The sequence below is a fragment of the Antrostomus carolinensis genome, unplaced genomic scaffold (assembly GCF_000700745.2).
Source record: "Antrostomus carolinensis isolate BGI_N321 unplaced genomic scaffold, ASM70074v2 scaffold26934, whole genome shotgun sequence".
In the NCBI taxonomy this organism is placed as follows: Eukaryota; Metazoa; Chordata; class Aves; order Caprimulgiformes; family Caprimulgidae; genus Antrostomus; species Antrostomus carolinensis.
The window spans coordinates 1,012-12,477 of NW_010309110.1; the positions used below are offsets into that span (position 1 = coordinate 1,012).

Here is an 11,466-nt window from a genome sequence, read left to right on the forward strand (position 1 = left end):
GCAACCTGCTGTAGGGAACCTGCTTTGGCAGGGGGGTTGGACTGGATGATCTCCTGAGGTCCCTTCCAACCCCTATGATTCTGTGATTTGTGATCAGTGATGACAGTTTTTATTTAGAAGTACAGATTCAATAAATGAACAAGTCAAAGTGAATCCCTTAACAAAGATGACCCTAAGTACATTTCCAAAATGTATTTCTCATCAATAGATCTCAAAGTTCTTTAGAAGAATAGTATTTATCATTATCCCCAATTTAAACACAGTAAAATGATTAAGAGAAGTGAAACCTCAAGTGAGCACCACAAAGCACTGACCAAGATGGGTCTAGTCATTGTGCTCCTCTCTGCTTCAAGCATGCCAATATACATCAATCTGTTTTTACACCAGCTACTACTACTAGCTGCAGCTACTAAACAAAAAGTATTTTACATGACTGGATTAGTCATTCCTATAATCCCACACACAGTAGTAATTCTTAAAGACTTTTTTAATTTAATGTAAGTATGCGCACATATATGAATGTCCATGTACGTATACACACACACAATTTAAACAGGAAATCTGAATGCAAGCACAGCATCCACAATACATCACTCACGACTCTTACCTTCAGGTTTACCTAACAACAACAACAACAACAAAAATAATCAGGGTTTAATGAAAATCAGTATAGATCTCAAAATAAATGTCAAAATTTAGACCCCTAACAATTAGTCAAAAATCAAATCCAATTAGAATCATATTCCCAGTCTCAATCAAATCACAGGTCTTCATAAGAAGACTTCTATATATATTTTAATATAAAAACTAAAACTAATCAGGAAAAATTACTGTTAAAAATAAATGCCTTCTATAATTTTACCATAACACAGGTATCTTAGAAGAGCATGACTGCAATACGTAGATTTAGATCTCTCATGAGTTCTGCTGTTTTGTTAAATGCAGTAACAATCCGTGTAATGCTTAACTTCAGGCAACACATTGAACACAGAAAAAATTCCTGCTGTCCTGGATTCCCTAAAGCACACTGAAATTGCAAAGACAACTACAGTGTATTTTTCTCCACTGGAGGGAGAAAAATATTGATTCTATGAACTCCTGTAAAAAGTATGCCTTGCTTTTACATTTATTAGATGAGTACATATGGGACAAAAGCCTGAAATAACTCTGTGAATGCTGTTAGGAATGATAAGCACTACCACAGATTTATTTCAAAAGAAAACACATGAAAAAAGAAGGGTACACACTGCATTATGAGAACAACAAGAAATTTCTATCTGGAAGGGCAATCAAAAAATAATTTATTTATATTTACTTTAATTTTAATGTAGTGTATATTAAATACATTTGCACCACTGAAGGGCCTCCCTATATTACCCATACATTAGCAGCTGCTTTTTCTCATTTTTAGGTTTAGATTATTAAAAGAGAACAAGAAAAAAAATAGAGTTAAAATAAAATGGCATTTGTTATGTAAGATGTTGATTCAATGTATGCTTTCTATAAACTCACCATAGAAGTGTCCAAAGCCCATGCTGATTGCAATCACCAAAGCTAGTATGATGCATCTGTTAAGGCCACTACTGAACTGGCGCTGGTGCTGCTCTTCTCTGGGAGGTTCAGACTCCAGATCAGCAGGTGACCCACCCTCAGCCTCGGAGCTAGAGATCAGCCTCTTCTTAGCCCGACGTTTCCGAACGGTGGGACTGGACTGATTGCTAGTTTCATCACTACTTGATTCATCATTGCTAGCCTGAGATGAAAAAACTGAAAACCAACACAGAACAGTCTTTAAAATGCATTAATTGTTGCTTTAAAAATCAATTTGAGTACCAAAAGCCATCCTAATTATGCAAAATGTATTTGGCATTTATCTTTGAGAACCTTAATAAAACAAAATAAAAATTCTCAGTGTGATAGTTTATGCTGGATACTACACAAGGAATGCTTGATCTCCAAAGTTAAAAAAATCATTTTTTAAAAGGAAAAGATAGAGAAAAAACAATAAATCATCAGCAAAAAAAACAGTATGGTACTTCCCCATACCTCATAATTCACTTATGATAAAGAGTTTCTTTCAGACAATCCTGCCTCTTAAAGCACCTACTGTACTGCCTCTGCAAATTCTTGTGAAGTATAAAAGTTAAGAATTCTGTTTTCTTTCTCTTACACATATTGAAACTGAACTACTTAATAACAAAAAGGCAACAGAAAGGCTTGCTAAAAGAAAGCATCCTAAAAGACAGACATGGCTTTATTATATTCTCTCAAAAAAACTTCTCTCTCTGATCTACATGCAGCTGCAGACAAAATTACATTAAAGTCCATTAATGTGTAGAAATTATAAATATCCAAACAAAGCTTTGCATTGCAAATCTAAATACATAATTTTGTTTACTTTTACCATCTACCATATACTACCTATTAACATCTTTGCCCACCTTTCAAAAGCCATTTTCAATCACTACTGCACAAGAAAAGAACCACTTGGGTGCTTCTGTGTTTGTCCCTCCCTAACACTCTGAATCCAAAACTCTCCTATTAACTGACTGGTGTTTTGGAAGATTGAATCAGCCAAGATTTAAGATAAGAACAAATTCTAACCATAAAATATATCTTTTGTGGCATTTTTTTAAATGGTACTTATGATACCATTTGTATGTTCACATTCCTATGGCCTAAAAGCCATGTTATTTTCTAACTGTGAAAACAACAATAGAGCCATAATTTATTGTTGCTATTAGTAGTGCAAATGATTGCTGTACGTACTGTAAATAAATTTCTATAATCCAGGACAACTATACAAGTAAAAAGTATTAAATTTCCCTCCTTTGAAAGCATAATTTTCAATTGAAAAGCAAGTATCATGGGGAAGCAGTAGCAGGGTGAAAAAGAAGCTTTCGAATATCTCTGTTCATGTACCTAATTCACATGCCTGAAATAGGTGACCAATGAAACTTCCAGCACATGACATGCTCCTGCACAGACACTAAATTTGATGCCCACAATTACACAATGTTAATGCCCCTTCTCAAAATATGGCTGTTCATTCTCATATCAGAGATCATCACTCAGATGTAAAAACATAAATACAGAGTTACTTTTCTTGAACATTTCACAACTGAAAATCATTTGTTTGAGCAAAGCCATGCACACATCACCAAACTGACAAGAATGTCAAGCAGTGCCAGCCATTATCTATAAAAACCATTACCAATAAAGATTCTTCACTGAAAATACATTCCAACTTAATAGAAGTTATTACATCAACCTCAAAAAAGATTACCAAGTAGTATCTGGAATACATGTCTAATTTCTGACTCCATGGACAAGCAACAAGTCAGATAACAAAAGATAACTTCCTCTCTTATTAATTTAAAAAAAAAAAAAAAATCCATTTCAGTCAATTAGTCAAACCAGACTGACCAAGCAGACACTGTGATAAAGACAAATCACTTAAACAGCTACTTGACATGCAGATTCTTAAATGAATTTATATAGCTTGATAGAAAATGACACCATTTTAGAATCAGTCATTTAAGCAGATGCATACTTCCCCAATCCTGGACAATGAAGACAAGCATTGAGAAATTAGTCAGGAGAGAGGTATTTTTATTAGAATGCAGAGGTCAGACATTCTTTGTAAGACAGGTGTTGTTATTTCTCATTTGGTTTTTTTTAGGGTTTTTCAACAACCAAAGAAGCTTACACATATAGAAAACAAAAGTAGCTAAGGAACAAGCTGCTTCCAGACAAATGGGAAATTCTTTGATGTACATTGGACAGCAAAGTATAGGAAAGAGGGTGGGGAGGCGGAAAGAGAGAGATGATCAGAAATCAAAGAGAAAAAGCTGTAAGACACTTAGGGACATTCACAAGCACTTACTGGCAAATTGTCAACAGCACTACACTTTCAGGCAAGAATGACACTGCCTTACAGCTATGGTAAGAATTCAGTACAAAACAGTAACATCCACAGGTTGAAAAAGAGTATAAATGAAACAAATCGTGACCACAGTAGCAGTCCAAAATTCTAGCTTCTGCTATGACTTTGAAGTGTCAGATCTACACTAGACACCAGGCAAAGTAACAATGTCAGTTGAAATGTGCTTTTCTTTGACATTTCTGCACAGACATATCTCAAGCCTAGTTAACTTCATTCATGAAGCAATATTAAAACATTTCTGTTTGCATGGTGAAGACAGCCTAAACAGGAATTGGTTTGCAAGCAAAAGCGGCAGAAAATTATTGTAGAATGTTTTAGTATCTACATTAGGAAAATCTGAAGCTCATCCTTTTCCAACACAGCAGAAAACACAACAAGAAGTGGATGGCAAAGATTTCCATTGCCAAAAAGCGGCATGAAAGTTCTGACTGCTAAAACTTTGGCATTTAAAATAAATGCAAAAGTACTCCAGACATGTTCTATAAGACTTGGTCAATCAAATACACAGCACTAAAGACCATGCTGAAATCAGGTTCAGTTAGAAGGAAGAAATTCTTTTTGCGAGTCACACGTGGATTTGGAATCCAACTAGAACCATTCATTTAAATGGTCAAGCATACACATTAAAAAGTATTACAAAGCCTACTGATGCCCATTCCAAATTTACATTTAAGTTTAACATTTGTCAAAAAAGCAAATAAAACACTGACAGCACAGCCAAATTCTTCAGAGAGGACTGGCTTTCAGCATCTGTTTGGAATATCACTACTATAAGATCAAGTCAGATGGCTACTGATAATTTTAAGAGCACTCCATGCAAGCCATAAGCAATCAGCTTTACACAAGCTGATCAAATTTAATCACACCACCTTGGAAAGGAAGACTGTGAGACACATGCTCTTTCACCTCATTTCCCCATCCCCTTACACAATCAGGAATCTTCCTCAGCTTCTCCAGCCAACTGACTTTTGTGTACAAAAACATGGGGGGGGGGAAAAAAACAAAAACATTTTTAGAACTCAGCTCTAAAACAAAAGAGAAAGTCCACTACACTTAAAAATTAAGTCAAGTCATCCAGGAGACAAAGGCAACAGCTTTGTTACGAATCATCATTGGTCATAATTAGATGCTAAGCTGTCATTTTCCGATTCCAATGGATACTATACAGATACATGAACTTTTAACAATGCTTTATTCTACTTCTAAGATAAAACAGAATTTTAAAGAAAATTCTGCTCTTGTAATGAACTTACTTGGAAAGGTTAGAATCAGTAACACAAAAGTGTAATAGAGTATAAAGAGAAGAGAAAGGATTACAAATAAGCAGCCAAACAGAATTTAAAAAGGAAGACTAGAGAACTAGAGAATAGTAACACAACAGTAAGGATTTTTTGTTTGGGTTTGTTGGGGGGTTTTTTTGTTGTTTGTTTGTTTTTAGTAGTCCAAATATTCATTATCTTCCTTATGAATATCATGTGTTGCATTTCTGCCAAGTACTGTGAGTATCTTAAAAAAATACATATTTTTTTTTGCTTACCTACATAGCTACATTCTACCTAGCTATGAAGGTAAGCAAAAAGTTTTTGTAGTCATGCTGCTATTAGTCCTTGTGGACCCAAAAATAGATTCTCTCCCAGTTGGTATTTATTTATGTCAACTCCATAAGAGTAAAAAAAAAAATCGCCAAGAGAAAACCTCTATTCTATGAACTAAAAGTCACCTTAAGTCTCCAAAATATGCTATAAATTTACTTTCTATTTAAAATAGTGAATGCTTAAAGGGAGAGAACACTTTCAAATAAGATGATTGCAGATATACATTTGGACAAAGTTTTAGAGTTAGGGCAACTAGAGTTGTCCTAGACACTGCAAATACTTGGACATGTACTCAATGAGACCAATTCTTTTTTTCCCCCTCTACACATAAAGAGGGTTCCCTCCGCAAAGATTTTTTTCTTTTTCCCCTCCTGGTGACATTTTTACACACAGTTGCTTAGTAATTTATTGCTCTTACCTGTTTCTATATGTGAAAATGCATATTGACTGCTAGAGGAGGAACCCATATTAAAATCCTCACTTTGGGCTTCTTCACCATCAGCTGGAGCTTCCTCCTGACTTTGAGTTTCTTCTGGTTTTGGAGCTTCAAGTGTAACAATGTCAGAATCATCACTAATAGTTCCAATGCAGGACCCATCATCAGGGATTTTTTCTTTCTTTCCCTAAAAAAATGGACAATGTAAGCATTATTAAGATACATATCAAATAACTAAAAAAAATAGCAGGAATTCTAATGCTTTAAAAAAAGGAAAAAAATCAGTAGCTTTATTTTAATGCTTTCAAAACATTGTTTGGCCTTGTCAGATAGGGCTTACAGAAGCTTCTGAATACAGTAATTTACCTCTGGAACTGTCTGGGTTTCCTCAAAAGCAGAGAGGGTATTGTCTGTCACTGGTATCTCACCATCACTGTTGCACTGAGCTATATAAATAAAAAGATGAAAAAAACAAACAAACATGGGATTAAAACCAGTGACTCCACAAATTATGCCCACTCCCATATAATATTAAAATATGTGTAATCATAACAGATTTCTATTATCTACTCATATCAGGGAAGGTTTTCCAAAAATACACTAAATCTCATTTTTAATATCCCTCTAACAAACATCAGAATCCTGTTTGTCATTACTTAATACAATGTTTTGAAGGATACTCAAACTCAAATGCTCATACTGATGATAATGCAAATAATCTATAAATGAAAAACACAGTTACATAAAAACCAACACTGTCCTGTAAGTTGACACCACAGTACATTTGTATGCTAGGATAATTAAAATATTTTCCAGATAGTCATTGGAGTTTTAAGTATCTAAATCTGTTTTTACAAGGACAGGTTATGAATTTGTAAACATGGCCAACCTCAAATTCAGACAACTGCACACTGAACCTGTCAAGTCTGTGTTCTCCTATCAGTATTAACAAATTGAGTATTAAATTTAGTAAAGTTGAAGGATTTTCATTATATTAATATGCAGACTTATACTTCCAATTCAAGAAATGCTAATACAGTGCCATAATGTCATTTTTTAGGTGTAAAAGCATTGATGGTTCCCTTCAAATTACTCTTATTTGACCTATGATATTATTAAGGAATGTTTAATATATTAATTTTTTTTATCAATAGCACTTCTATAAACTATCTTCCAGCAACACCAGTGCATACTATTCTATAACACATCTAAAAGATTGACAAACTTAAATACATTCTACTAATTTCATCTATTTCAAGAAAAAAAAAAAACTTTTATAAAGTTGATGCCTGAATATTTTCCATAACACTGATGAAGCAAGTAATCTGACGGAGGCCTACAAAGTATACAAAATCTATTAAAAATACTAATTTTGTGCTGATGCTACAACAGACATCTGTTTTAAGGAACTGTTCTTCTTTCAAAATCTTACCCTGCAAATCAATTGGTTGCTCCTCTTCTTGCAAAGAAATGTATTCTTCTGAAACAAACTCATGGTTATCATTTGTGCTTCCATTTTCTGAAGTCACCGTCTCTATGTCAGAACCCTGAAGAGTTTCAAATGAACACTACAAGTTACTGGGATTTTCATTAGTAAAGCAGAAGGAAAGTGTTACAAAGAAAACAGAACATTAATAATAAAAACAGAAAAGAAGAATAATAACCTTTAAAACTGAAGAATATTTTAAGCAAACAAAAGCAAGAGAAATACCAAGTAATTAACTAGAGGGAAACAACTGTTAGTGTGTAACACTTAAGACCATAATTGATAAAAGGCAGAGGAGGACAATTCTAGGGATTTTTTTTTTTTTTTTTAAAAGATATTTAGGCAACAATTAACAACAATGCTAAGTATTTTAAATAACTATTTTCTATTAGCTTTATTAGACCTCTTTATTAAACAGAATTTAGAGAAACAGAGGAGGTTGTCAAATTAGTTTTGAATATGGGATCTAACTCTTGCACACATGTCCATGTATTGTCATCCTTCCAAAAAATGGAACTTCCAAGAGTACCACCATGAACTCTAGTAAAGTACTAGTATGAAAAAAAAATATGTATAAGTCTACTCCATCTCAATTCATGGCAGCAAATTTGAATGGCTGCTATAATAGTACATCTCTGACACCAGGAAAATAAATATTTATACAATCTCTAAATTGGATTTCTGTCTTTAATCCAGAAAGGAGCCGTAGTTATTAGTCAGCTGCCAGTCACAAACAACCTCGGAGCAAAACAGGAACTGAAAGTAAACAATACTTAGAGACTGCAGGGCACTGAAGGTGAGCAATATAGTTGACAACTCAAAATATTTAATCTTCATATTGTAATTTTTGTTTAAAAGAACAAATTATAAACATGCAAAACATAACTGAAAAACACTAAGTCACTCTGATCCATAAACAACTTGAGCTGTTTTTGTAAACAGAGATAGTTATTTTTGCAACAGTAGGTGTGAAGTTACAGTAGTATTAATACTCCAGATCAGTTTTCCTAGATGCCTCATTTCAGGACTCAAGCAAACATGTATGCTTTTGTTTTTAAGAGGAGACTGTATTGCACAAAGATTAGACACCTCAAAAAGAGTTGTGTAAGATTCATTCTACAATCACATTACAAAATTATGTTCCTTTTTAAAAGGCTTCAAAAATTAACTGCTTTAGTAATTTGACAAATACTTTTTATTTTTTCTTTTTACAACAAAAATTCTATAGTATTTCAAATTTGCTTAATCCTTAGCTCTATCCCCTTCCTAAATATCCAAATCACTTCCCCAAAGTATACAGTAGTCCACATGTCACCCCTTTCCTAGATAACAAGTGTTTGAAGGGTATATAGTCATCCCACTCATTCTACTTTGTTCATGCTCAGATTCAAAGTTGTTTTGCCAGGAGAATGACAATAATGGGAGCTCTTAGACACCAATGTTCTCCCAACCCAACCAGAATTATTTTATTTCTTTTAATCAAGGAAGAACAACTGTGAACAGAAAATCTCTACACCACAGAAATCTCTTCTGCTTTGGCTAGTAGAATCCTCCCCTTCCTATAATCTTGTATTATGTTCATTTATTCAGACTGCATAATACATTTTTGGTTACAGCATAAAGTAACCATCCCAAGTATGAAAATAAAGCCTGCAATTCACAGCTGAGTAACACAGCTATTGTAGTCAACTCCTAAATCCTTTCCCTTTTATTAGAAGTCTGTAAAGCCCAGCAGCCTGTGCACTTCTGTACCCTGCCTGGTCTTTAGGACTGGAGCAAGTGGGTTTTCTGTTTCCCTTGATGTCAGGATTCCCAACTTGCCATCCAACCCAAAACAAGGAAAAGAACTTTTAACCATCTCTTAAATATCACCTTGCTGCCAACAGAAATGAAACCACACCCAACATTTATAATTCACAAACTTTATCTCTTGCTTTTGAAACTGAACTGAGCTTTCAAAACTTGAGTACAATCACAAGCTTGCAATGGTTTGCCTTTCAAACTCCCCAGATTTTCATTATAATCTGCAAACAGGGGAGCATGCAGGCAAGGAGAAACAGCTGACCACTACTCATTATCTCTTCCCATTATTTCCTGTTTTCCTCCTATGAATTAAGTATCTCAAGGATTTTTCCTTGAAAATGTTTTGGGGCACACAACAAGAAGATACAGACAGCCAATACATAAGCATCATTCCAGGAAAACAATCAATCCATTTGCTCAGAGAATTCTGGCTCAATAACCTGTTCAGTTTACAAGACAACACTAAATACTTAAAACCAAAACACTTCAAAACTCAAACCTCCTCAGAGAAGAATCTCTTACCACACCCAAGGTTCTTTCAGGCTGTTACAGCTTTTAAGACCAAGCATAAGGATGGCAGCCCTCACCAAGCATCATTTTAAGCTCTGAGAAGGCTACACTTCTCATTCTTGAGCTTACAGCACAGATGTAAGGAGAGCTGCCCTGCCCTCCCATCACCTTAACTTCTCAGTAAACCTAATAAAATGTTGTCTTTGCTTTACTTGCTGCAGCTTCCCCCAGGTTCCACTTGAGGCAAGAAAGCTCGAGAAAACTTCAGCATCTTGGGTATGGAATATATAATTATATACTCTCTGTAACATAACCCTCTCCAAGGGGATTTCCAACCAATCTTTGCAACACTCTTGATTTCTGGAGACCAAGACCCTCTCAGCTCCCCATATCTTTCCTTCTCGATGCAGAAAAGCCTTCCACAGAAATAAAAAGTGCTTAAAAGCGTGCAAATAAGACCCAACAGGCCTATGCACATCTCTCTCCAAACTGTCTCAGCACTCTGTAAGCAGAGTGAAGAAAGATTAGAGCAGCACATCTTGCAGATGTCTTTGCACCAGTCCTCAATTTCCTGAAGCTCAGAGGCTCAACTCAAAGACAGATTGTTCCAGTCAGGAACAAAAGCACAAACAGAAATACAAGATAAGGGCTATAGCATTCACATGAGTCTTTAAAACACCTTCTACTAAAATTCTAGTCATTTAGAATAAACCTGTCTCTACCCTATTTTTCACAGTAAGAAAGACAGAAAGTCAGGACAGAGGGCTGTTCCTAAACAGCAACTGTTGAAGCTACTAGGATCAGCCAGCTTAGTGGCAGAAGGCACTTGAAGAAATCATGGAATCATTTCCTTCTGCACGAGATATTTTTCCTGCCTATTATGCCCAACCTTTTTTTTTTTTTTTCTTTTTTTTTGAAGGTGGTGAAAGGGAATTTGGAAGGAAAAGAAGAAACATATAAGCAACAACAGACAAGCTAGATAGAATGTCAGTTATTTCAAGAAAGATGGAACAAAGGAGAGTAGCTCACTAAAATTCTAGCAATTCTTCAAAGTAAAACCTCTGAAGAAAAAAAAAATTATTTTAAACAACAAAATGTATATCTGCTATAGTAAAGGAAACATTTTTAAACAGTACTTTTATGTTTTCTTATTTATAAATCTCTCTTCTGTATTCACTGTTGATATGCAAAGTCCACACAAAACAAAAACTACAAAGTTGAAATAATATTTTACGGCATATAGCTAGTCTTAAACTGACAGAACTTTATTAACTTGAGATTGAGTACCTCATGATTGATGACAGTCCAGCCACAAGATGAATCACTGTCACTGGAATTTTCAGACATTTTCAAAGCACACTGCAAGTAAAAGTAGATTCTTTTAACATGCAAGGTATGTAATTTCATGGCTCTCTTGAAAAAAATAAAGAAAACATAAGAATCGAAATCATGATGTTACAGAACACTACACTGACTCACAAATTGTTTCTGGAAAAAAAAAAAAGATAGAATAAAAGTTTAGAAAGAAAACATATTATTTAGTACATATCTCCTATTACCTTTGTTATACTTGGAGCAAATATGGCTTTGCTAGGTACCTGCCTATTTTAGCCAGCCAAGAAGGTCTTAGAGTAGCTAAAAACACACACACACGGCTAGCCAACAGGTCAATAAATTTAAAATTCATCTG

At 34.6% G+C, this 11,466-nt stretch overlaps 1 protein-coding gene across 1 annotated transcript; it reads right to left on the reverse strand.

The window, feature by feature from the left end:
- Nucleotides 1-607: 607 nt before the first annotated feature.
- On the reverse strand, nt 608-11,123 carry LOC104523442 (cell cycle progression protein 1-like; the record flags this gene model as incomplete). The annotated part of the gene is made up of 6 exons (XM_010166010.1): nt 11,064-11,123; nt 7,410-7,524; nt 6,344-6,423; nt 5,960-6,164; nt 1,513-1,767; nt 608-619 (listed from the first exon to the last, which is right to left on the reverse strand). Coding segments are annotated over exons 1-6 (727 nt in total), but the record flags the coding sequence as incomplete, so codon positions are not given.
- Nucleotides 11,124-11,466: the final 343 nt, after the last annotated feature.